General features: G+C 42.8%; 1 protein-coding gene across 4 annotated transcripts in view; it reads right to left on the bottom strand.

Moving 5' to 3' along the window:
- The window catches only part of POU2AF2 (POU class 2 homeobox associating factor 2), a 65686-nt gene that overhangs the window by 17758 nt on the left and 20113 nt on the right, over positions 1–27815 (bottom strand). For 2 of the 4 annotated variants that reach the window (XM_073903717.1, XM_073903718.1), the window contains exons 2-5: positions 26848–26957; positions 6612–6654; positions 3764–4068; positions 1760–2502 (exon numbers count right to left, since the gene is read on the bottom strand). In XM_073903717.1, the coding sequence (XP_073759818.1) occupies positions 2101–2502; positions 3764–4068; positions 6612–6654; positions 26848–26957 (860 nt within the window). In that variant the 3' untranslated portion in view covers positions 1760–2100. Of the gene's footprint in view, positions 1–1759; positions 2503–3763; positions 4069–6611; positions 6655–26847; positions 26958–27815 lie in introns of those variants that run through there. The other 2 variants (XM_025893349.2, XM_073903716.1) reach the window with 1 other exon arrangement.

Below are 27815 nucleotides of genomic sequence, written 5' to 3'. Positions count from 1 at the left end.
TTGAAATGTATACAACCAATTTAGAAAAATGGCTTTTGGGACCCAGATCTCTTCTTTCGGATGCAGGGACCTGGATGACAGATGGCTCTGCCAAAGATCCCGGGACCGGGACTGAGGTCTCAAGTCTCACTGGACTTAAGAAAGAGCAGTTTTCTTGCCCACAGTGGAAGTTGCCCCTTTCCAGTGAAGAGCTAATACGGAGCGAAGTAAAGATCAGGCTGTGACAAGGTGTGGTGAGAGGGAGGAAGTAGGGCAGGGGGCCCGGGAGAGGCAGCCCAGCGTCTGGGGACCATCAGTTTACCTCCACTGGGGAGTGCTCTCCCAGGAGCCTCTGTATCCAAGCATTTCTGTGGGCACTCCACAAATTGGGAGTGTATTTGCTTCACCAGAAAATATCCATGAAGGCACAGGCAAGGAGGAGTATCAAATTAGTCACTTCTAAGTGTTAATTAATGTCCTTATTTGATCTTTCTGGGCTCCTACCTAGCTGAGGTAGAGCATGGGACACTCTAACAGAGGATGTGATGGAAGCTGTATTGAGTGGCTTTAGACAACCAGGTGGAAAATGAGAGCAATGGGCCCCCAGGAGATGGAAGGAAAAGGCATTGGGTCAAAAGGGACCAGACGGGTCAGGAAAATGTAACATGGGAACATAGAAAGGAAAGTGGCAGGAAAATAGTAGAGGGGGTGGGGTGGGACCTGTGGGCCTCGACTCATGCTCTGCAAAAGTCAAGGTCTGTGTGAGGCTTTTATGATAGGCTTGGCCTGGAGCCAGGCCCACTTCTTGGTGGGAGTTACTTTGTGAACTCAACTGGCAAAGGAAATCTATGCGGGATCAAACTTACATGAGACAGAGAGAGGCTTCAGATGTCAGTTTCTTCCTTTCTATGGTAAGAGCTGTACGTTTCGGACCAATGAGCCACCAGCCAGGTTTTCCTTCAAATGGGATGTGTTGTGTGTCATGCTGGTTGCATGACACCTGGCCATGTGTCCTTCTCCAAAGCCCCTGTACTTCTTGGTGTTTTGTAGTCTGTTGTTTCTTGCCAACAGCCCAGTTTTGCTCTCAGCATTTTCCTTATTTATTCTTATTTGATTATAGAACGCCCATTTTACTAATCCACTCTGATGACTGTAGGTTTTTCCATCAGAAACAATGTCTGGTTTGATTAAGGCTACCATGGATCAAAGAAAGTTTTGGGCCCACATTGGTTTTTGGATTAGACTCATTTTTGGACATCCTAGACTTTAGGGCAGAGTCAAAGCTATGTATTTATGAAGCCATAGTCTCCTGACCTCATCCTATTTTAAAGACATAAAGCATTTATATGTGGTGCTATATTTGTTACTGGGCTATATTTGAAATGGTTTACAAGTCACTAAGGAGAGAAACGTATATAATACTTTCCCCTTTTTAAAAAAATTTTTAAAAAAGACTATTTATTTATTTAGAAAGGGGGGTGGGGCAGAGGAAGAGGGAGAGAGAGAATCCCAAGCAGATTCTGCGCTGAGCACGGGGCTTGATTCCACAACCCCGAGATCATGACCTGAGCCAAAATCAAGTCGGATGCTCAAATGACTGAGCCCCCCCAGATGCCCCAGTACTTTCCTCTTTAAAAATCACATGGTATAAAATGAGTTTTGCTTTATGTGCCCTAATCTGTATTATATCCTATGCTTTCTCTCTTATTACAGAACACACTTAGTTCATAACTAAGAAAAACTGAACAGGGAAATCAGTATATTTCATGATCTGCACAAACTTTTTTAATGTAATTTAAGAAAAATATGAGCACTAAAAATATTTCAAAGATAACAGAAATTCAGAAATGTAATGGGTTACTAAAGTTCCGACAACACATGAGTCTCTGGTGTGTCACTACAATATAGTCCCTGATATCCTGAATTAACATCACGTTGTATTTCAGTGGGGTTGTGGGAGGGAGGAGTACAAGTAAATGCCACGGTCCATTTACAAAGGGTGGTGCGATGGCCTATTCTGCAAATCCAGGTCTGAATGAGCTGGAAACACCCTGAAAACAATCTGTCAAATACCGAACCCAGCTCAAAGAAAAGCACGGCAGGCATCCTGTGGTGCGCCCCTCAGTAAGCTCTGCGGCATTCATACGACCCCCACGCCATGCTCCCGTCTTCTTTGGTCCATGAAGAAGGGTCCTGAAGGCCAGCGGTGTCTGCCCCCTCACCTGGGGAGAGGGGCACCACCTTGTGTGGTAGGTCGTTGGACATCGTCATGAAAGGGGTGAAAGGATAAGGGGGTGGCGTGGGGTACCCCGACACGTGGTACAGATCCTCCAGTGCATGCAGTGAGTAGGACTGAGCCCCAGCCAGGGGGCCCCCCCAGCTCGAGCTCCTGTGCGGGGCGGTGCTCCCTGACTCCAGCTGGGAGAGGCAACCCGTGTTGGGTGGCAGGGTCTGCAGGGTGTCAGTGGGCACGGGGTCGGCCTGGCTGAGACCGTCGGGCGCCGTTTGCTCCCACGAGTCCCTCTGAGGAGAATGGAAAGGTGACTGGGGTTAGTCATCAGAGGATACTCTGATGTGGACAGATTTCCTCACCAGCACTGGCTGCCGGTGGACACAGCTTCGAGAGTGGACTCTGTGCCCTCCCTCTGCTGTTCCCTCTGCTGTGCCTCCTCACCAGGCACCTGTTCCCTCTGGTGTTTGACACTGGCAGTGAGAGTTTAAGTTCCTTTCTAACTCTAGCATTCAATTCCCTAGATATATTACAATCCCTTTCCCTAGAAAACAACATTAAATAAGTAAAATGAGGGAACAACAGAATGTTGTTCAATGCTGTACAAATGTACAGCATTTTACCATTTCCAATGTACCATGTCTTGCATTCCTTCTGAGCTTCACAATACACGGGGTCCTAAAATGCCCTGTCCACACTGGGGACGTCAGCTCCGGCTACTTCTGAAAGGAGCAGGTCTCTAAACTACATGATGGGCTTCTCCCCTCCCTGAGCCAAGAGGTAGGAGCTTCCAGGGGCTTGGAGCTGGGAAGATTTGGGTTCAGTCCCTGGCTGCGCCACTTACTACCTTCCTGACGCTGAGTACCTCACTTTGTTCATCTGTAAAATGGGGCTTTAACAAGTATATCCTGAGTTGTTGCAAGTGTTAAATGACCAAAGGCACACAGAAGTTCCTGGCTGGAGTAGTTACTCCATAATGTTAATTCCCACCCCCCTCTACGCCCCCATAGTCGAAAGTCCCATCTTTAGAGATTCATTCCTTTGTATTTGAAGGCTTTACAGTTTTCTGTAAGATGGGTGTTGTATTCTTCAGATCTTTATGAACTCACCTCTTTGTTAGGATGGAGGGAGAACAAGATTCTATAGGGTAGAAATATTGTGGGGAGGGGCGTTGTGGGGACTGGGAGGGAGGAAGGAGTGATGTGCCTGCTCTGACAGATTACAGCCTAGTCTGTGGGTATGGGACCTCAGTGCTCTTTCCTTGGGTGCCGGAGGAACCATCTGGCAAAATCAGCAGAGTACTAACAAAATGGATATAGACCCTGCCGTATAGTCGTCCCCTCCCAAGCCCCTGGACAGACCCTCTCGCGGTCAGAGTTGGCGTGGATCTTTGAGGGAGGCCCCCTTGGAGCGTGTCCTGGCGGAGCAGCCGCAGGGGTGCGCAGGGAGAGCCAGATCTGGCTTCCACCTGGTTGCCAGGTGCACAGACTCGCCAGATGCGTGCACGCCCAGACTTCACCTTGCTCCCTAACCGTGAACCACCTGCATACTCACAAGCACAAAGTGCGTCGTGGGGTCCCCAGGGAAAGGTGGTGGCAGGAGCGGCGGCAGGGGTGAGGCGCTGAGCAGAGAGCTGGTGCTGGGGGTCAGGCCCGGGGGCCGGTGGTCTCCATGGGGGTCTGGGAAGTAGGAATCCAGGAGGCCCGGGTGGCTCTGTCCTGCGGGGGCCTCGCAGGCAAAGGGCTTGGCCGCAGGGCCCGAGGTGCAGACGTCACTTGAGAACTGTTTAGTGTTGTGGAAGTCTGAGTCTGAGAGGAACGATCTTCTGACCCCATAGTAACCTGACATTACTGGTGAACCTGTTGCCAAAGGGAAAACAAATGGGCAAAACTGTCCCCATGGGAAGTCTGGGTGTATCTGTGGCAGCCGAGACTCTCCACGTGGGAAACGGTCTTTCTAACGCAGGCCGGATACCAAGGAAAATATTTAAATAGATAGGTCTTGAAAAGCATTAAATATTGCTGCATTGCCTCTTTTAACTGGTCCAGCCCAAATAACTAGTATGTTTAACCTTCACTCTGCCTTTGGAGATGAGTTCATTTGAGATGGTGCAGTAACTCTTCTCATTCACTCACTCAACATACATTATGCACTCTCTGTGTTCCAATTACTGCCCTAGGAAAAGTTTGGGCGTAAAGAGAAAAGAAAAGAAATCCCTCACCCATTTACATTCTAACAAATGAAGTGTCTTTGCCCCAGTGTCTGAGCTCTGTCTCCATATACATAGAACGGCTAACAACAGGCCGTTTCTGGGCATGGTATCTGAGATTCAGTATCTCTAGCCACAGTGATACTATAACCCCACCCCAAATCAGAGGCAGGTTGTATGCCTCTCCTATTTCTTTGTATACTGACCTTCTAACGTATGTTTCATACCTAGTAGGCATCAAGAAATGGCTCGCTTGCTTTGGGATGATAGAGCTACTGTGCCACCACGTCAGAGGACTACCAAAAAAAAAAAAATGTTTTCTGGCTTTCTCATGCTGCCCTCTTGTGTCCATGCAGAGTCCCTGACTCAGTTCACCTGGGCCCTGGGAGAGTTTGGGAAGAGAATACCTCGTACAGAAAGGTTCCCTTGGTGAAAACAGGGGGAAAAGCTGAAGCTAAGAAGAATCTCATTTAAGGCAAGGCCAGGGAAATTGTCCCATAAGGAAAGAGAGGTGTTTCCTACAGCCTTTCAGATCCAGTAGCTCAGCTGTAGCAGGAAACACATTATCATTTAGAACATGTTGAGGGACATAGACTCAAGCTCCGTAAAATGGATGGTTCAATTATTCCAGCTGGTGGTGGATGTGGTCCAATTAGCTAAGACCCACACTCTGTGAGGTCACGAAAAGGCTGAGCCGGGAGGAGGGCGCAGGCGCTTGTCTTTCATTACCTTCCGCCAACCAGAGTGCGCCACTTGCGGTCTCTGTCCCAGTCCACTCTGCTTACTTGTCCACAGGGACAGAAGCCCATTCTCCTTTGTTATTATGACACAGTCACACATTACTCCACCTACATGGCACTTTGGCCCTTGCCACATGGTGTAGCCCTTTCTATTAAGCTCACTACTCCCTCACCTGAGTTACAATCCTCTTTCTAATCCACCTGCCAACTCCATGGGGCAGAGCTTATGTCTTATACATTTGCTGTAAATCCCGTAGTATAATACTGTGTTCAACAATTACATGTAAATTTATTCATTCATTCAGAGGAAATCAGAACTCCCTGTAGAAACTTACAGCAAATTCTACTCACTCTACTTTCATCTTAAATTCTATAGCCCCAAACTTCTAATCTGCTCATGAATTTGAAAGCTGCGGTTAGGGGTTTCATCATAAGCATACTTCCATAGACGAAAAAAATGTGTGCAAGTGTAAATTAATACCAGTAGATAAAATTCTGTTTCATGCCATGAGTTATATCCACGGGAGTCATTAAGGCTGAGAATGAGGAATAGGTGAACAAGGCTTCCAGGATCTCATGTCTTCGCTTCCAATTTCCAAGTAAAAACAACCACCAAGGAAAAAAACCTGTGCTCTCTTATGCATATATTTTTCTCCTTAAGAAGGGGAAGGATAATTTGAGATAGTAAGAAAAGCTGCAAAAATGTCCTTCTATAGAAGGGAGCAGATGTAACCAGATTCCAGTGATAGTAAACATGATTGGAAAACACAACAAGACGTTCAGGTATGTGAGATCTCTTATTGCTGTCATTCCTCTTCTCGTCCAGCTCTGAAGCTTACTAAAATTATTGAGAAAGCCTAAGCCACTTCTGAGTTTGGGATCTGAAAGGAGTGTGTGTGTGTGTGTGTGTGTGTGTGTGTGCGCGCGCGCGTGCGCGTGCATGAGCACGTGCATGTGGATGGGAGTCCGCAACCCTATTACTAAGAATGAGAATGCCCCTTTCCCATCTCCACAGGAGGATTTAATGAGACATATGTATTGAAATGAAGACCAGATGCTTATCAAAGTGCCTGACCTATAGAGAGAACCCAATAAATGGTAGTTCCTCCATCTGCCCACCAGTCTCTCTCCTTCTGTTGTAAAGCAGGTGCATAATCTATCAGAATTTTAGACTTTTTAAAATTGTATCAAGGGCCTAATTGCTATTGTTTCTGCTCAGTAAGCTTCTCCTTGGCAAGGGATGGAAAGGCTGCCCTCAAGACAGAATGAACTCTGAGTTCAGGAATGACTGAATTAAGTGTGTCTTCACTGATTTTATATTTTAAAAAATACCTAGATTGAAAAAGTAAAATTTCTACAGTGCTGTAAGGCAGTTATAAAGAATGGAAGCCCCAGTGCCTGACTTGAATGCAAAAGGGAATTAATCAACTGCTCGTTGAACTCAAGTACTCACCTGGCATCTGAGCAAATGGAGACTGGGGGTTGCTGACACCGCTCTGGAAGGCAAAGATAGTGCAATGTTTTCTTTAGTTGCAAGTTTGAATTAAAAAAAAAAAGATTAGGGATACATTTTACAAGCTTTATTTTCTGATACTAAGAAACATTATTTGGGGGTTAAACTAGGAGGGCAACCAAGATTAAGAATTCAAGTATCAGGGGGTGCCTGATACTCGGTTGAGCATCCAACTCTTGATTTCCACTCAGGTCATGATCTCAGGCACTCATTGGGAGGGGGTTCTGCTGGAGATTCTCCCTCTCTGTCTGCCCCTCCCCTTGCTCGCATGCTTGATCTCTCTCTCTTTCAAATAAATAAAGAAATCTTTAAAAAAAATCAAGTATCAGAGAACCAAGTTGTATGAGAGATGAAAGAAACGAAAGTTAGATTCTGGTAAACATGCCAAAAAGCACAGGCTAGATGAAATGGAATAATCTGTCTTTTGTTTTGTATTGCTTGTGGTAATATCAAATATAGATCCAAGTGATTTATATACATACAGGACCTTTGGAGATATTACTAGTTACATTAAGATGAGGTCATACTGAATTGGGGTGGACTCTAAATCCAACATGACTGGTGTCCTTCTAAGAAGAGGAGAGAGACACACAGAGACACAGACGCAGAGGGGAGAAGGCTATGTGAAGACAGCGGCAGAAGTTTGAGTGATAGGACCTCAGGTTAGGAACCGCAACCACCGGCAGCTGGAAGAGGCAGGGAGGTATGCTCCCCTAGAGCCTTCAGAGGGAACCGGCCCTGCTGACACCTTGATTTTGGACTTCTAGTCTCCAGACAGTGAGACAATGCATTTCCATCACTTTAAGCGCCCCGCCCCCCATTTGTGGCACTTTGTTACTGTAGCCCTAGGAAACTAATATATTACTGACGATGAAGCAGACAATGCAGTGTAGTATGAGAAGTGACGTGGTCGGGGAAAGACCGAGTGAGGGGGGCACCTAAGCTGGTATTAGGGATGGGGTGGGGAACACATCCTTGTTGCCGAAGCTAACCTCTGGAGGAAGGGTATCCAGGTGTGCTGAGTCCTAAAATATACAATTGCAAATCCTGGCTCCCCCCTGCCTGGAACAAAGTTATTTAGGAAAAAATAGCTGTTGCAAAAGTTAAGAGTCCTGAACATCTAGTTCTTTGGATCTGAGCTCCTGTCCCTCGCAGCGCTATAGATTCTCAAAAGTTGGAAGAGATTTTATAGAGAGCCCCGTGCAACCACCCACTCAATGCCAAAATCCTGTCCATATTACTAACACTGGGTGCAGTTAGCCTCTAGGGCTGCAGAACCCAATACCCTCTCAGAAAGCCCATTTCTTCTCTGGGCACTTCTGACTGTCACAAAGCAGGCAGAAAAGAATCACTTTCTTCTTTCTCATCTTTTTGGTCCATACACAATAGGGTTTAACCCTTTTTCCATATATGGCCCTTCAAATATTTGAAGAGAACCCATTATTTCCCCAACTGTCTTCATCAGTTTGGGCTGCCATGCCAGATACTATAGACTGGGTGGTTTAAACAAGAAACATTTCTCCCGGTGCTGGAGGCGGAAGGGTGCCCGCAAGGTTGGGGTCTTGGGGACCCTCTGCCTGCTTTGCACATGGCTGGCTTCTCTCTGTCTTTATGTAGCAGAAAGAGAGATCATCTCTCTCATGTGTCTCTCCTATGAGGGCACTAATCTCATTCACAAAGGCTCTACCCTCACAACCAAATTAGCTCTCAAACACCAAATACCAAATACCATCCTGTTGGGGCTTAGGGCTTTAACATATAAATTCTGAGGGGACACAAACATTCAGTTCATAGCACCAAACTGGCATTTAATCTTCTCCAGGCAAAATATCCTCCAACCATGGGGCACCTGGGCGGCACAGTCGGTTAAGCGTCCAACTCTTGATCTCAGCTCAGGTGTTGATCTCAAGGTTGTGAGTTTAAGCTCCACACTGGGCTCCATGCTGGACGTGGAACCTACTTTTAAAAAAATCGGGGTGCCTGGGTGGCTCAGTTGCTTAAACGTCTGCCTTCGGTTCAGGTCATGATCCCAGGGTCCTGGGATCGAGCCCCACATCGGGATCCCTGCTCAGTGGGGATTCTGCCTCTCCCTATCCTGCCCCCCTGCTTGTGTTCCCTCTCTCGCTGTGTCTCTCTCTGTCAAATAAATAAATAAAATCTCAAAAAAAAAAAAATCCTCTAACCACTCAGAAGGAGCACAGGGTCTCTGAGTGAAGACTCTGGAACTAGAGTGTAAGTGTTTGAATCCCAGCTCTGTGATCTTGGGCACATGAGATTAATGATCTCCTATATGCCGAGTGCTTTGAATAGTTCCTGCCATAGAGCAAGCAGGAAATAAACGTTAGCTCTAATCACTCAGATGCATCTTTATGCCCCTTCAAATCTATGGCATATTCCTCTAAACTGTTCTGATTTATGTGTCTTGTTGTTTAGGAAGTTAACACTTTTAAGTGGCAGAAGGGAAGCCCCGGCAGGCAGGCTCAGAGGTGGGTGTAGATCAAGGTGCCCTACATCTTATATGGGAAGGAAAGGAGGTGATGATTAAATACAAAGCACTTGGGTTGGGGCACATTTCCCCATGTTGCCAGGGTCCATCTTCCCCAGCTCTGTCTGGCTGGGTGCCTACACCCTCTGGCTTCTGCCTGGGCAACCTTCCGTGTACATGCACAGTGTGTGAATGCTGCTGGGGGGGAGGGGGCGCACGTCCTGTTGCTCTTCTCCCCCCTGCTCTCCCTGCTGTGGCCGAGGCTGGGCCCGGCCGGAGGCTTCCGTGAGATGCTGGCACACGCCCCACCCCGTGGACAGAAGTATCAGCACCCTAGCCTCCCCTCGGCGCCCGCCAGCCTTACCTCTGTCGGCTGGAATGGTTCTGCTTCCACTCTTCCCCCAGGCCAGGAGAAAGCTCAGTCCATGCTGACCTGGTCCCTACAGCTTCCAGCATCTCTGCCGTGAAGGCTCTCCCCTGGTTCTCCTCTGCCACCAGCAGTCCCTGGATGGAATCTTCTTATTAATCCTGCTTCTTCTGCCCAGGCTTCCTTATCACTGTAGGACCGCCAGCGCTACACCTGCCCCTACTGAGCTCTACCACCCGAAGACCCCACAGTGGTTTCACAACTGGAAGTCTAGTTGATTTTGTCCACTATTTGATGAAAAGAAGCCTCTTGTGTTCATTTCTCCTACACAGTGTTGCCTTCTACCTGCAGTGGAAATTGCAACTCTGGTTTCATTGTTGATGGTTACCCATAACATTTTACCTTGCATATTTAACAAAGACTACAAACAATATCTGAAAACTCCTACTGACAAAATCCTTAGAACTCTCACTACATCTCTCCTAATCTACGTGAGTATTCTCTCGTATTTTAGCTTGTTCCTTTCTATTACATCTTCTCAAATTAGACATCATAATTGTCATCATTTTATTAAGTAAACCTGTATTAGATTTACTTATATGTTCACCATTTTCTTTGCTTACTTTGCTTCGAGACTTTTCTTTTTAGATTCATTTTCCATCTTCTTAAAGTAATCCTTCAGAAAATTCCTTTCCTGGAGGTGATGTTGGTGGTAAAATGTTTGTTTTCATTTATCTGAAAATATCATGTCTTTTTCTCTTGTACTTGAAAGATAATATTTTTAGGTTCACAATTGTAACCTTATAGTTATCCTCTCTCAGCATTTCAAAGATATCACCTCACTGTCTTTCGGCTTCCATGATTGCTGTTGACCCTGCAGTTATACTTTGGACAATTTTTCTTTCCTTTCTGCTTTTAAAAAAATTTATTATGGAAGTATAGTTGACACACAATGTTATTATTAGTTTCAGATGTACAACATGGTGATTTGTCAATTCTATACATTACTCAGTGCTCAACCGTGGTAAGTGTAGTCACCATCTGTCACCATACAACGTTACTACAATATTATTGACTATGTGTCCTGCACTGTACTTTTCATCCCTATGACATTTATTTTGTAACTGGAAGTTTGTACCTCTTAATCCCCTTCACCCATTTTACCCATCCTCCGCATGGCAACCACCAGTTTGTTCTCTGTACTTAAGAGTCTATTTGTTACTCACTTAGCATTATACCCTCTAGCTCCATCCATGTTGTTGCAAATGGCAAGATTTTATTCTCTTCTATGGCTGAGTAATAGTCCACTGTGTGTGTGTGTGTGTGTGTGTGTATATATATATATATATATATATATATACACACACAACATCTTCTTTATCCATTCATCTATTGAAGGACACTTGGGCTGCTTTCATAAGTTGGCTCTTGTAAATAATGCCGCCATAAACAGAGTAGTGCATATGTGTCTTTGAACTAGTGTTTTTGTATTCTCTGGGTAAATACCCATTCATGGAATTACTGGATCATAGCGTAGGTCTATTTTTAATTCTTTGAGGAACCTCCATACTGTCTTCCGCAATGGCTGCACCAGCTTGCATTCTTCCCACCAATGGTGCATGAGGGTTCCTTTCTCTCCACATCCTTGCCAATACGTGTTGTTTCTTATGTTTTTCATTGTAGCCATTCTGATAGGTGTGAGGTGGTATCTCATTGTGGTTTTGATTTACATTTCTCTGATGATGAACGATGTTGAGCATCTTTTCATGTGTCTATTGGCCATCAGTATATCTTCTTTGGAAAAAAAAATCTATTCAGTTCTTCTGCCCATTTTTAAAATCTCTGCTTTTAATTTTTTTAAAAGATTTTATTTATTCATTTGACCGAGAGAGAGAGAGCACAAGCAAGGGAAGCAGCAGGCAGAGGGAGAGGGAAAAGCAGGCTCCCTGCTCAGCAGGTAGCCAGATGCAGGGCTCGATCCCAGGACCCTGGGACCATGACTTGAGCTGAAGGCAGATAACCGACCGAGCCACCTAGGTGCCCCTAAATCTTTGCTTTTTAATATACTCCCTTTGTCTTCAAGTTTCTTCAAATTAACCTCATTTTACCTCTGGAAAATTTTCAACTGTCCTCTCTTTAAATGTTGCCTTGTCTGTATCATCCCCATTTTCTCCCTCTAGGACTCAGTTTAGATGTATGTTAAACCTTTTACCTTTATCCTCTATACCCCAAACCTCCCATTATTTTTCTCTATATCCATGACTCTCTGTTCTGTATTTTGCTATAAATTGCTATAGACTTCTTCAGATCTACATCCAGTCCACTAATTCACTTTACCAGTGATTTTAGTGATACCACTTTACCACAGATAAAGTGATACCACTTTACCACTAATTCACCACCAGTCCACTTCAACCGTAGTTAATTTGTTGTTTTACTAATACACTGCATTTTAAAAGTTATCAATGAATACATATTTTTTCATTTCTATAAATTCCATCTGATTTTTTAAAAATCTGCTTGGTAATTTTTGATAGTCTCTAGTTCACTGTTTTCTATTTATTGAGTTACTGTATATTTTGTATTTGGTAATTCTAATATCTAAAAGTTCTAGGAATTTAAATTTATTGTTTATTGTTTATGCTGACTCTCACTCATGGTGGTTTGCTTCCTTATGCATTTGGTGATCTTTGGTTAAAGCTTATATCTGGTTAACCTTAATCTGTAAAATCTGGGGTCCTAATTTGAGACTGCTTTCCTCCAGAAGATTTATGTTTGTATTTCTAGGGAGTCAGCTCCCTTCCAGGTTCCCCAGGTTAATCCTGGAGTCCCAAGTTCAGCTCCCCAAACTTGGCAACCATTCAAGGACCAGTTCATGCATAAAGCTGATTTGGACACCTGTTCTCAGGGGAACTTGCTTTTTGGTGTGATCACCTCATCATTCAATGGCTTAATTTCTGATCAAACTTTTCCCCAGCCTCCCATGCCAACACTCCTCCTCCCATATCCCTCCGCTTTGGAGATTTCCCTTACTTCCTGCCAGGTCAACATCTTATTAAAAGGTGTTTTATGCAGGACCCAGTTTTGTTTTGGGTGAGATCACCCCACCTCCAGACCATCTAGTCTGACCAAAACAATTGAATAGCTAAATATTGCAACTAGATGTAGATACCTTTCTATTTTTGCACAGCATAAAAGATTTTATTTTCCCATAATTTTCAAATTCTCTCAGAGATTTAAATTATAATAGAAGTAATTCATAAACCCATACCTGTCATTTCATAAGCAAACTGTTAACCACACACCCAAATGTGTTATACGTATTATCTTATTTAACCACAATCCCCAAAGATAGGTGATATTATTCTCATCTTAATGATGCGGGACTGAAGAACAAAGAAATAACCCATGTTACTTAACAGGTAGAACCAGTGGTGATGGTGGTGGGTGGGATCTAAGAAGGACCTGTGGAATTTCAGAGCCCATTTCTTAACTAAAGCACCATGCTGCCTCCCCAGCATTCTAATATCTCAGAAATAAAAAGAGGAAAATATCATACGAGGTTTAAAATTTTTTTTAGTATCCAAGAGACATAGGGACATCCAGAGAGGGCATGTAATTTTCCCAAAGCTCACAAAGAAGACTTAATGAGATTGATACTTTCCTGTCTGACGCATATATATATATATATACTTAGTCCTTCAGTGGATATACTATTTTGGGGGGGAGTCAGCTTTATTAAGGTACAATTTTCATATAATATAATTCCCAAATTTTAAACACACAATTTGATAACTTTTGACAAATTTTGACAGACTCCTGTGACCCACTACTATAATCATGACATAACAGATTTCCATCAAATTAATTATTTTATAGCTCTAATGAATGCTGCCCTCTCTATGGTGGCCTGGGGGAAATACTTAGGGGGGTAAATATAAAAGGCAGTGATAAGCGCCATCAGTTTGCCTCTCACAGAACAGAGAATTGAGTTCTAAAGGCCCTGGGGAAGGACTGGGGAGGACTTCACTGGACAGATTTCAGAGCTGGTGCTTATTCCTCCATCTCATTCTCAAATTTTATAGGTTAAGAAAGAACAGCCTAAAATATGAGTCTTCAGCATGTCACTAGTTGTTGCACATATGAAGGGAAAACTCACATTCCTTTCTACCTTGTTCAAAATATTGTGTTCACACAGTTGCCTCTTATCATATGAATCCTCCAGGAATAGTACTGAAATTGATATTGAAGAGCCCACAACTTTTGACCAAGCAAGATGGTATATAATTTTTATTTTGCATACTGCAAACAACAGGATCTTGCAATGCCAGGTAGCCAAATTCAGAGGTTTATATTTGAATGAAATTTGCCAGTCTGCAACTTCCTGCAGCTAACATCGCAGCCTCACAGCTGCCCCAAAAGCCCCTCCATGAAAATGAGTTAATTTGAACTAATGGGTCACTGAGGTAATAAAGTGATAAGATTAGGAGTTTCACCTTGAGTACATTTATCATCATTTTTATGACCCTATAATATTTTAGGTGCCAACCTAGTTAAAGAAATATATTGAAATGTACTAAGGAAAAGATCTCCGACTAGTGTAAGATTTTTCACACTGGTATATAATTTATTTTTAAATTCGAATGACATAGTTTAGAAAGCGTCTGTTTAATTTTTGCTACTTATGCTAAAATAATAATAATCATAGCCCCTTATGAATAGCTGGGCTCCCTTTTAAAGGAATTCATAGCACTTTATATATTTAATATCTCACTGTCATCACACCTATGGTTGAGAGACGGGTCAAGCTGGTGATACTATACTGAACATTCTAAAACCATGTTTGTTGGTTTGTTTTGGATTTATATATTTATTTATTGATTTGCGAGAGAGAGAGAGAGAGAGAGAGAGAGAATGAGCAGGAGGGAGAGAAAGAAAGAATCTGAAGCAGACTCCACGCTGAGTGCAGAGCCTGCTGCGGGGCTGGATCCCATGAGTGCGAGATCATGACCTGAGCCAAAACAAAGAGGCAGATGTTTAACCAACTGAAATACCCAGGCACTCCTAAACCCATGTTTTAAGATCTGAATTTAGACCCACCAGAAGTCATATGATTTTCTTCCAACTTTGAAATGAATGTAAAGTTAATGCTGGATGTAACACAGTGAGTCTTTAAATGGTTATCCATGTTAGGCTGGAATACCTTCCTCTTACAGAAGAAAATGGGCATAGAGAATCAGATGCCTTTGTTCACGTTAAAGCATGTAGCAGAAACAGGGGCATTCTGACTGGTGTGAAATCTTACACCGTGAGTGAACTATGCCAAACCCATTCTAATTTTATTCGTTTTGTAGTTTAAGGCAGGTTTTGATTTATGGGCCACTTATCTGAGCTACATAGCAATTTAACCATAAATAAGAAAAATAGTCCATGATGAATAGAAACTGCAGTTGGAAGCATCTATCTATCATGTGTCAGGTGCTTTGTATGAGGTTATCTTATTATAAACTAGATATTAAGATCTCAGGTTTACAAACAAGGAAACCAAGCATCAGAGAAGTTAAGTAATGTGCCCGAGATTGCCCATCTAGTAAATTCCAGAACTAGATTTAAACCCAGAGTCTCTGATTCCCAAATTTCTGCTCCATCAAGCTCTCAATGACGTAACAAGCAAGTTCTCTGCACCTACTCTTCCATCAAACCAGACATTTCCCGGGCACCTCTGATGCATGAGGCACTGTGCTGAGTGTTGCAAGTGTGAGACAAAATGCCACTCCAGAGCTTAGACTGGGATCCACTTAGGGAGACAAGCCATTTGTGGTAGATTAACTATGACCATAGTTGCTTTGCAGCCTCTCTCACCAAGAAGTGGAGTCTGTCCCTCTACCCCTTGTGTCTAGGATGGTTTTGTAACTTGCTCTAACAGAATGTAACAGAAATGATGTTGTGTGTACTTCAGAGTCTAGGCCTCAAGAAGATTTGCAGCATTCACCTTCTGCTGCTTGAAATACTGCCTTATGATCTTTTAAGGAAGTCAGTCTCAACTCCTGGAGGATGAGTGTGGAAGTGAATTCCAGTGCTCCTTCTGATGGCCAGTACCAACTGCCAGACATGTGACGGAGGCCATCTTGGACTCCCAGCATGGATGAACCTCGAGCTAAGGGCAACTGCATGACTGAGCCCCAGGGAAACCAGCAGAGGAACATCTAGCCAGCCCACAGAATTGTGAGAAATAATAGATAATAGTTATCACCTTCTAAGGTTAGGGTGGGTTCTGTCGCAACATGTAACTGATGCAGACATACCCAGGAGAAAGTCACTCATGGTGCAGAGCTCATGGATTACGGTGCAGGCTCGATCATATAATGTGGAGGTGGGGTGGAGGTGAATTGCTGCCTGGGGGGAAGGCGACTGAACACATTATACAGTGGGAGATATTGGAGTCCATGCACCTAGTTTCCAAGTGCATGGCCCATGCTCTATACACTCTGGAAGTCAGACAAGGGGGAAACTGAGGTACAGAGGATTTGAAATGGACACTGAAGGATGAGGGGAGGCAGACAGGAGAAAGGAGGCTCCCAGGTGCCAGGAATTTTGTGAGCCAAGCACAGAAGTGGGAAAGCACAACTCTCTTCGAGAAATAATGAGCAAGTTTGTTTGTCAGGAGCAAGAGTTTCACTTAGTTGATCACATAAAAATGTATTGCGTGCCTACTATGCATCAAGATTGTGGCGGTTTCCAGAAATAAAACGAGGAATAAGGCATGGGTTCTGTTCTTGGGGAGCACACAGTTTTATAGGGAAGAGAGTTGCATAACTGTATAAACAGGGGTAAGAGGACTGGCATTTCATGAGTACTTATTTGATGCCAGATTTCATGTCAGGCTCTTGGCGCCTGACACCTCTTGGTGCGTTTCATCCTTTTTATTAAGGATGTATGTTTATGTGCTTTATTTACTCTGCACTGTGCTAAATGAATATCATTGCATCCTCACTATTAACTAATGAAATAGATTGTTGTAAGTTATTATCTCCAGACTATAGATTGGGAAACTAATTAGACAGTATAAAGGACTTGTCCAAGGTCACAAAGCTAGTAAGTGACAGAGCCTGATTTAGTACAGGTAGGGGGTGGGGGTGAGTTGCTGCCTTCTTGGGGGAAGGCGGCTGAACACACTATATTGTGGGAGAGATCTGAGTCTGGTTTTGAAGGATGAGAGGAAATCAGGAAGCAGATAGGAGACTGGGCCATTATATTTGAGGAGAAAAGCAAAGGCTCGAATGTGCAGCCGGCATGTCCCCGACATGGAAATGTGTGCAGAAAGAGTGCAGACAGAAGGCTGAAGAGAAGCTGGAGGAGGATGTCGGAGCCAAGTTATAAAGGGTTTTTATGAGCCATGCTGAGGAGCTTAGACTTTGCCCAGTAGCAGGCAATGGTCTTTTAGAAGCTCCTTAGCCGTGTGGACATAGTGGTATTGGCATTCCAGCAAATTTAACCTGGTGCTGAAAATGGTGGGTCAGGAACGGATGATGGGTGAGTCTATGCGCTATTGCAACTGAACGGAGATCCAGGGATGAGGGGGTCTGATGGGCTCTCATAGGGGCGGAATGTCAGGATGTCAGCAGGTAACATTTATGTCAAACTGGATGTGGCTTTTAGAGACTGCCAAGGGCTGATACTCGCCATGTGAGTGCTGCTGAGGGCTCCTGGCCACCTGTCCAGTTGTACCAATTCCCGGGTCTCTTTCTGTCTTTTCTTCTTTATCACCAACTTCCCCGCTGATGCCTGTGGGTAAAGAGGGGGCTGGCACGTCTCCCTCAGACTGCACTATTTACAAAGAAAAACCCCCTACATTCTTAAGTGATTTAATAGTATAATGTATAGGTCCAATAAACATTTGTGAGGAAGGAACATTGACACATCTGTCCTTAAAAACATTTGCCTTTTGTCTACAAAGCCCTAGATCGCAGAGGATTTATCTCACAAAGAAATTGCTCATCTGGTTCTGTGCACTTTGTTTTTGTTATCACCAGCCTCCAGCAAAGTAGGTACTATGCAATTGATATAAAATGGAGACATAAAAGGGTTAAATAGTTTGCTTACAGCCTTCAAACGTATAGAGGTGAAACTGAAGACTTAAAGTCTTGTTTAGATTCTCTCGTGGGGGAAGGGAATTTACTAGAACATTATTTTATGCATGTTTGAATAGTGCGTGTAAATATTGAACATAGATTTTGATGTTCATTGACTTGTTAGTACAACAACATAATTTCTTTTTAATAAAATGTCATAGCAAAATTCTGTAAGATTGTATATGAACTCAGTGTCTTGACCCTGGGGACGTAGGACAAGGAGATGAGTAAGCAGGAGAGGTCAGCAGACGTCTACTTTTTACTCTATACCCTTTATTCTGTTTGAAATTTTACCATGCATTCTTTTGTAATTAAAACAGCTCCTTAATAAAAGTTACAAAAACAGAATTTAGGTCATATCTTTATGGTAAATCTCAAAAAAAAAAAGCAAAAACAAAAACTATGATTCCAAGTGTCTTATATTTCTGGTGTACGAACTATTTTATGTCCTTTGGAAAGCTAACACAGTTACAGAATTCCAACTTTCTGACAGTTTATTGACATTCTACCGTTAAAACTCTCCTGCTTGGCATAAAATGATGTCCAGGCTGTCTGTGAGAAAGTGATTTCTGTTGCCTAAGCTACAAAATGAAACACATTTCTTTTTACCCCTGGTGTGCCTTTGGAATGCTGTTTGTATTTATGCAGCTAAGTAAGAACAACAGGAGCCACCAGGCTGCTCGGTGATAGATGGTCCTGTACACTGTGGTTAGCACAGAATATGCAGAAGTTCAGCCCGGGCACATGGACTCTCCATGACTGTTTCACTGCAGAACCTGATGATTTTTGCAAGCTGCGGGAAAAATTCACCACCAGGAAATATTTTAGATTTTATGATATTAAAAAAAAATACAGAACCACTAGAACAGCGGAAAAAATAAGTTGCTTGCAAAAGGTTCGCCTTTATTATTATTATTATTAAAAAATTTCTTCAATTGTGAAAGAGCAGGTGGTTGGGTGGGGAATGTGAAAATCCCTGGCAATGTGGTTCAGTTCTATAAACAAGGCAGGAGAGTGGGCTAATTAAAGTCAGACAATGGGCTATTTTGAAAGGCATAGATAAAGCATTCATTCAAATGAATGCCAAGGACATAATATGTACCTCTGTATTCAAACATGGGCATTTTGAGTTGACAAGGCATTGCCTGCTCAGAAAATTTTTTTTTTTTAATTCTTTCTGGGCTCATAAAGGGGGTTAGCTGGCAACCTTAACAAGGAATATACAAAGCGCTGCAATATAAGAGGAGCAAAAGGTGTGGGGGAGACATTCCTGGGTAGACACTGATTATCTTGAAAATATTACAAATAAGTAGGATCCTTCTGCTGGCAATTCAGAAAAAAAGTAACAAGGGCAAGTGAGATGTACTTATTAAAGAAAAATAATAGTTTTCCTAAGAAGTTTAGCAATCAAAGACAAGAGGAACAGGTACTTCTAAAAAATAAGAAGAAATAAAACACTAGCAAAGCAGGAAGACACACACTGGGTCATCCGATGACCATTTGCTGTGTCCAGGCAACCAGGAAAATCTTACTAAAGCCAAGTTACATTGTAGGATGGGTTCAGTTTATGAGAGTTGACATAAAAAGTAATTTTTATAGTAAATTTTAAGAAATCGGAGAAGAGCATGGGTATTTCTTATAATAGTTGTACAGATATTTTTGCACTCATATGTCTTCAGAGTTTGGGACCACTGCCCAAATCTTATCCTTCTTCTAACCATGGATTCAATTTAACCTACAAGTGCTCTGTTCTTCAATTTGACAAGATAGTCACGGCTGCAATGGCTGGGATTTCTTCCCTGAAAAAGGAAGGCATGGCCAACTCCCTAAATTTAAAGCATGGATAATCAGTTTGCTCAAGAGCCTTCCTTCTTTTAGCCTCTTCATTATTGTAGCACCACCATTAGAATACCAAAGAGAAGTAACACAACCTATAAATTGTCCAACTTTCAGCAGGTTTTGGGGGGTATATCTTGATTAAAATTCGATCTTGATATCAGTAAAGTCTTCCATCTGTCTTTAGCATGGAATGCTAAAAATTGGCTTAGTGTCTAGGAAATGAGATCATTGGTGGTCCACCTCTCTTCATCTTTTCCCAACCTTTCATAAGAAGTTAAGAGCACAAGGCAGTTACTCTCCCTTTCCTTAGTGGCTGTTATATTTATCAGAAATATGCATATGAGTCTTTAGTGTGTGAAATTATGAGAGACTGCTGGACACTGTGGAGACTGGGAGAGCATCTAAGAGGTGGATCACCAGAGACAGCACGTCAACTGAGCTGGTAAACTCTGCTTTTTCCTGGGCTCAGGGATCTGTCTCTTCCAGCCCTTGAAAGGGAGCCAATATCCTCTTTGCCTTCTCAAGTGGGAGAAGTGACATTCTACAACCATTCCCAGGAGTGAGCCAGGCAGTTAGGTAATATTCAAAAAAGAAACCACACTTCATCAAAAGGCATAGCAGGAGAGTAAGTTATGGGCAAGAGGAAATGGTCAGCGAGAAGTGGGTTGGGTGGGGTAGGCCCCAGAGATCTCCGGGAGAGCAGCAGGTAGGTGACCTCACCTAACTGCAAGGTCAGTGTGGTATGCTATGACTCTGGTTCAGGAAATGTTTTCCTCTTTTTATAGAGAGGCCAGGTGCCATGGTGAGCCCAAGAGATCAGGGGTCCAGGAGTGGTGGGGAATGACAGAGAGGAACGACTGTCTGGAAGCAAGTTCTAGGACAGAGCTCGAGATAGGTTCTAGAAGGACATCAAGAACTTTTCATCTCTAGTTCTTTTGAGGATGTCTGGGTATCATAGAAGCAGAGGGTGCTGGTTCTAATTGAGACAGGGTGTGGCATCACCTAAACAATCTATGGAATCACTGCAGGGACAGGTGGGTTGAGAGGGAGCAAAAGTCATGACCGGGACCCAACATCATGCCTGGAATCTGAAGGGTGACAAGAGGACTGAGTGGAGGCCCTGAGACAAAGTGGTTATTCCAGAGCTAGTCCTTCCTTGGACCAGAGATGTAAATTAAGAAGGCAAAACAAAGGCGATCCCACAAACCTGGGTCAAATCTACACTCCAATGCTTTCTACCTGGTATTTATTTTCCTCATCCGAAAAATAGATATGAGTGCCACCCTCTCAAGAGAGTCTGTTGTGCTTCTTGTTGATAAATGGCATATATGGTAAAGTATATAAATGAAAATATTTGTTAAGTCCCTATTTCAGAGCCTAGCAGTAAACTATAACTGTTATTATTAAGAATTCTTATCTATCCCAGAGAGAACTGAGGTGACAGGAGGAGACCCAGGCTTCGAAGTCACCTCCTCGGTTCCACCCATACCAATCTTTGACTAGACATTGAAGTTAGTGTCAGAATATTTGCACTCCACACAATTGGTCTTGTGCTTTATGTGATTTTTTTGTTCCCCATTCCCCTCACAACCGCAATCTGCAAAGTTCTACTTGAACTAGAGGAAAGGCAATTTATCTTTATCAGAACAGAGAGGGGTTCAGCTTGGCCTTGGAACTTGGGGATAGTGTTGTCAGTGAGTGGGACATGTTCTGAGGTCAGGAAAACCTATCAAGCCAAATTGAATATTGAGATGGGAAGAACCTGACCCTCTACTTCTCATCACAAGGACACCGAGGCCCAGTGAGAAAAAAGGAGTTGCCTGTGATCTCTGAGAGCCAGAAGGAGGGGTTGAAACAGACTGAGGAAGGAGCCTTTTTCTTTTGGTGTAGAAGAGATGTCATGGATGTGTTTTTCAAAGCTTCAGAGAAATCAAAGAAATCTTGAGATGCTGTAACATACAGTTGCCAATTGCCTACTTTCTTAAATACTTCACGAGAAATCCAAATGCAAATCGCAGATATGGACATCACCACGTTTACACTCGGTGGTAACTGAAGTGTGCATGTGATTGGTACTGCAAACAGCAGCTGGATATATAACTAAACAAACCTCTAACTAGCAGTCTTGATAGAAAGGCAGACAGTTATTATGGATGGAGCTAGGCAATACACATCTGTCTCACAGTTAGAGTTTCGCCATCTCTCAATAAAGATCAAACACTTTCAATTACTCTAAGCCATAAATGCACTATATGGCACCCATTTACCTTCTGTTACTCCAAATTTTTCCATCAATATATACTATTGTCATACTTCTTTCTGTGTTTACAATGTTTTCCTTCCAGAAATAATTAGGAAATATTATTAACCAAGACACCCAGCTGACAATATGGCTTTATACTATGTGTTCTTGGCATGGAGATTTCAGCAGCTAATTTAAATGTAAGGATTTAGGAAAATACAGAAAGAGAAAATAATTGTAAGTCATTATGACTTGGAAAGCAAACAATCGAGGTTGATGTAAAAGAATCATGACAATGGAAACAGCTAACTTTTGTTCTGTACGTGTATATAATATTTATAAGTCAAGACTGAGATAATCTAAATATATTTCCCACTTGGGCTGTCTCGCCTTGACATTTTCTTCAGTTCAGACCTTCCAAAACAACCTAGAAATCTCCATGTATTTTCCTTCATGTTTATGTAGAATATTAATCTAAATGAAGTTTCCTGTCTATTTCCTTATTGTTCCTCACTTACAGAATTTTGATGAATGGGCAGCATAGCTATTAGTGTGCCCATAAACCAATAAAAGAAACTGAACAGCAGACCCTGATCCCAGGCTCATCGTTATCTCCTCCACACTGCCCTATAAGCCCCCATTCTGCTGATAATTTTTACTCCAGACTGATCTCCGTTTCCTACTTCTTAAGTTAAATTTTTCCCCCTCATGGCAGCTGTTGTGTACTCAGTGATTTTAAACGAATCTTTATGATAGCTTAAGAAAAACTTGATTAGAAAGCTCAAGAGCCTGCAAATCGTTCACTCATTTCAAAGCAAAATGAAAAATTGTGGCTATTAGCCTTACTGCTTCGTCTTATTAGCCCCTTTTTGTTCTATACCATAGATAACTGAGAGTTCACTGAATTTTGTGATGTTATTAGACTTTTTCAATGATTTGCTTCTATGAAACTCAACTGAAATTGTGTAATTGAAAAAAACACAAAAACCTACATCAAAAGTCTAATTATATATATTTTTTGGTACTAGATGTGGGTGAATGGCTCATAGTTTAAATATTCTGATAGAAGATTGAGTAGTGTAGTAAAGAATAACACAGAAAAAACTGTGAAAGAAAGAGAAAAACCATTATTTAAAACCAGATGTCCACAGTAATAGTGTGAAACCACAGGCTCACGGCTAGGATGTACAGAAGTGGTTTTAAGTCCAGTCTTTGGTGAAAATCTCTTTGGTGAAAATCTCTTTTGATTCCTACTGCAAAGATGTGAAAAACATTTCATGGTATCAAAAACAGATGTTCTTGAAGGAAACTGTGGTAAAGATGGATTAACACAGCCTGTGTCAACTTAACAAAGTGCTGTCACAAAGAGTAGAGCACCAATTTGGGCATCAATGGATACTTCCTAATGGATACTTATCCAGAGGGATGTACTTTTCATCATGTATGTGTATTAGCTTCCTAGGTCTGCTGTAACAAATTGCCACAACCTGGGTGGCTAAAAAAACTGAAATATCTATCTGTATGGTTCTGGGAGCCAGAAGCCCAAATCAGCGTGTTGGCAGGGCTGTGCTCTGTGTGGGACTCTAGGGGAGGATCTACCCTTTGTGTCCTTCAGCTTTCAGTGGCTGCCCGCATTCCTTGGCTTGTGTCTGTGTGACTCCAACCTCTGCCTCCCGACCACCCTGCCTCTTACTGTTTCGTGTGTCTTCTCCTCTCTGTGTGTGTGTGTGTGTGTGTGTGTGTGTCTTTCTCAAACCCTCTCTCATGAGGATGCATGTAATCGCATTCAGGGTAATGCAGGGCAGTATCTACTTGGATAATCTAGAATAGGTGCATCCTCTGAAGATCCTTAGCTGAATCACCTATTTTGCCATAGAAAGGAACATTCACAGGTTCCAAGGTTTTGATGTGGGATCTTTGGGGGGTCCCTCTCTTGGCCTAGCACACTCTATATGACAGAACTGTATGGTAGGGTCTCCAATCTCCTCTAGCTGGCCTCTCATTGGTTATTACCCATGCTGTCTGTGGCAAAGTTTGAATATGCCTAAGGATGGTTTCCCCATCTGAACTTATTCAAGACATTCAACTCACTGTTGCCTGGGGCACTGGCATGAGAAAGAGAAGGTAAGTTCAGTATTATCCATGCAATTAGAACCCCAGGTGCCCACCAGCAACGTGATTCTCCATGATTCCTGCACATCAGGTTGGCCTTGCAACAGGGACAGAAATAGGTCTTCCAAGGATTATGGTGTCTTTCTTGAGATATACAGATCTTCTAGAATAGTGGTTAACAGGTGGACAGTAAAATCATTTTATGGAGATACCTTAAGCCCAAATAACCATATTTTGGGAAAATATGCATTTAATCACCTAAATTTAACAGGGCATTGGAGTTGGATGAGAGTAAGACACTAGTGTTGAGATATCAGATAATATATGTGAACCCGTAGACAAGGCTAAGTTCATGCTGCCTATGCACTTGATGTCTGAGAAGAACTACCATAGTTAGGGCGGGTTTGTACCTTTCTTATCCTAGAAGTTCTTTCCATGTGATATATTTTCCTGTGTTTTGATTTTGTTTGCATGTGCTATGGTCTGAATGTCTGAATCCTTCCAAAATCCATGTTGAAATCCTAATGTCCAATATGATGTTATTAAGATGTAGGGCCTTTGGGAGGTGAGTAGGTCATGAGGGTAGAGCCCTCACGAGTGGTATTAGTGCCCTTATAAAAGAGGCCCCCAGAGAGCTCCTTAGGCCCTTCCTCCAAACGAGGGTACAATCAGAAGTCAGCAGTCTGCAACCCAGAAGAGGGTCCTCACCAGCATCTGGCCATGCTGGCCCCCAGAACTTGGACTTCCAGCTTCCAGAGCTGTGAGAGATAAATGCTTGCTGCTTATAAGCCACCCAGTCTGTGGTATTTCATTACAGCAGCCCAAATGGACTAAGACAGCGTGAATCAGAGATTGCTCTACCCCAGCCCACATAGATCTGTCCCTTTTAAAGGAATATTGAATTGGGAGCCAGAAGACCTACCACCTGCTAACTGTGCAACCTGAAAACCTTCACTTCCTGCCTCTTCTTCTTCTCAACCTTTCCATCTGTAAAATGGGAAACCGTGTAAATATCAATTTCACAGGATTAGTGTGTCCATCCAATGAGACAACACAGGAAATGCACTTTAAACTGTCTTTATGTAAATAGTATTGTGGTCTTCACATCACACGGCTGTGCTGCCTGGTCCTTGTTTTAGTCTAGAGCTTGGTTATGCAGCCTTGTATTTTTTAAATGTAGAAATCTTTTTCTTTTCCACCAGGTTATTTGGTGTTTAATGGCACAGATTATATATTATGTGTTTCTTGTCTCCACTTTCACTCTAACACTGTCAGTGTCACTGGGCCAACAGTAATAGCTCAACAAACTGTGATCTGGGTAGAGATGAGAACATTGGCCGTGTGAGCCTTGAACCCCTGCTCTTTGCTCTACAGTCAAGTTCTCAAACTCTGATGTGCAAAGGAATCACCCAAGGAGCAGGTTAAAAATTGACCATTCCCTGGCTCCAGTTCAAAATCTCTACGTTAATAGATACGGGACAGAGACCAGCAATCTGCACTTTAGAATAAAATCAAACAATATGGCTTATTATGAATTATGTTTATATTGTTACATCTCTGAAAGAGTGAAACATCAAAAAATAATGAAAACAGATTATGTGATAGTCATAGATCTTAAGCAAAAAATGTTAGGTAATTTTTCAAAGAAGAATACAGTTACATCCACCATTTGGAAATACTATGCTTTTTTGTCTTTTTCTGTAATTCTGTCTGGCATTGTGCCATATCATTGTATGTAGGTATTGATGATGATGCCAAGGGGTGAATTAGAGCCTCATTCACACTGGGCAGATACAGTATCTGTTCCTTGACTATGTCTTTAATCTGTGATTCCTGCCTTCCCCATTGACAGTATGACTGGAACGTCCATTAGATCTCACAATTCTGGCTGTAGCTGTGACCAATCCACATTACTTCCACAAAGCCATGGTTCATTTGGAATAGACTCTGAATTCCCTCTCTCAGGTGCCTGGGTGGCTCCGTCAGTTAAGCATATGCCTTGGGCTCAGATCATGATCTCAAGGTCCTGGGATCGAGTCCTGCATGGGGCTCCCTGCTCAGCGGGGAGTCTGCTTCACCTTCTCCCTCTGCCCCTCCCCCTCCCTGCTCATTCTCACTCTCAAATAAATAAAATCTTAAAAAGATAAAATTGAATCCCCCCTCCCCCCATCTTCCCTCCTTTCTCTCCCTCAAGAGACTAAATTGGTATGGATATTTGTAACGCACACCCCCATGACTCTGAGTGGACACTGAGAAACACTGCACTAGGAACAGATAAGGAGCCAATTACTCTGATTTTATTTTTATCAACTAAGCTCCATTTGCTGAACTAGAAGAGAGGAGGTGCTTTAAAATAAAGGAAGACAGAAGATGTGCAATAAAAGTTCTTGGATGGGAGGAAATAGAATCTGGAGTTGGTTCACTTGAAACATGTCCCAGCAGTTTGATCGAGGAGAGGTGCTGAATGCTGAGCCCACGTTCTGAGCAGCGCCCCCCCACCTCCCGCCGCCGCCAAGAACAAATGTCCGTGGTGCGCCAGCCCCGGTAAAGGTGCTGTACATGGTTCCCACATTTGCTCTTGTGTCCTGCACCCAGCAATGCACGAGGGACGCCTGACATTCATGTCGCTACATGTTACCAATAGACTAAGCGATCACAAACCCATCTTGGTTGCCAACTGCCACTCTCACTCTAGACTTGCTTTTGGAGATCTGGGTGCAAGGACTGAAACATTTTAAGCACAGGGTGGAGCTATTTATGAAGACACGGAGGGCAGATAGAAGACATCATCAACTGGGATGCTTCAATACGATTTTGCATGCTACAGAGAGGCGTTTTCTAAACCATCTCTACCAGATTTAGAATTAACATGTCGATGACCATTAACATCAGACCCGTGAAGTGAGACCTGGTGTCTAGAGAAGGGAGAAAGGAACAACTAACCTTAAAAGGGGACCTAGGCTTGCAAAGGCTTCAGAATGAATTAAATCGAGACTTACATTAAACCTTGAGTTACTTGTCTGCCGGGACCGTTTTTCAGCCAGTAGATCTTTGACCGTGTGCTTGACTCGCACGCCTTGATACACGCGTCTGCTGTAGTCTCCTGGGACTTAAGCAAATGGAAGCAAGGATCAAAGGTGGATGGAGTGATAGGTTAACCTCCCTGGGGGATGTATTCAAGGGCTGGTCATTGTGATGCTGTTTGCTCAATAGAATGACAGGCTTCTTGAATTTGAAGTGACTTCAATAGAAGTCACTTAGTCTTTTCTTTGATAGAAATTCATCCAAGCTCTGCTTACATGGAAAAAAAAAAAACCCCCACTATCCCACCTTCTACACAACAGCTCTTCAGAATGTCATCTTTTTTTGTACCCCAGTTTGTCAAGGTTTATTCCCGGAAGGCTTACAAATTATGCTTCAGTCGAAAGATCAGGAATCGGATGCACCTTGGAATAATGCTTCTTACTACCTGATGCAAACGTTAGATTTGCATGATTCAGTTTGAGGAGGGACAGCATTCCTGCCATATCATATTCCTACCTGATGTGGGTGAGCTGGTCAACCGGACCGCTTTAAGATTATGTTCCTAAGAAGAAAGCCATCTGTTTCTGTTCACTGCACAATTAAATTAAGCAGTTTTTATTATTGAAAATACTGGAGAGTATTTTTTCCCATTTTTCAACATGGAGAGTTGCTGCTTTGAAACTAGGCCAAGGATAAGGGAAGAGTCTAATGAATGTTTCTCATTCATTTAACAAATATTGAGCACTTACCGAACCTATTAGTATGCTTGGTAATTTACCTGTATTATTTCATTTGATCCATTTTACGAATGAAGAGACTGAGGTCTGGGGCTAACTAAATTATTTGCCAAAGTCTCGTAGCTGCCAATAAGCAATGGAGCTGGGATCCAGACTTAGGTTAGATCGTAGCTCTAACAACTGGGAACATTTGCTATTTTCACCGC

Source organism: Callorhinus ursinus, unplaced genomic scaffold, assembly GCF_003265705.2.
Source record: "Callorhinus ursinus isolate GAN/ISIS: 27379988/994484 unplaced genomic scaffold, GSC_fseal_2.0 scaffold19, whole genome shotgun sequence".
In the NCBI taxonomy this organism is placed as follows: Eukaryota; Metazoa; Chordata; class Mammalia; order Carnivora; family Otariidae; genus Callorhinus; species Callorhinus ursinus.
This window is presented reverse-complemented; position numbering and strand designations above follow the sequence as displayed.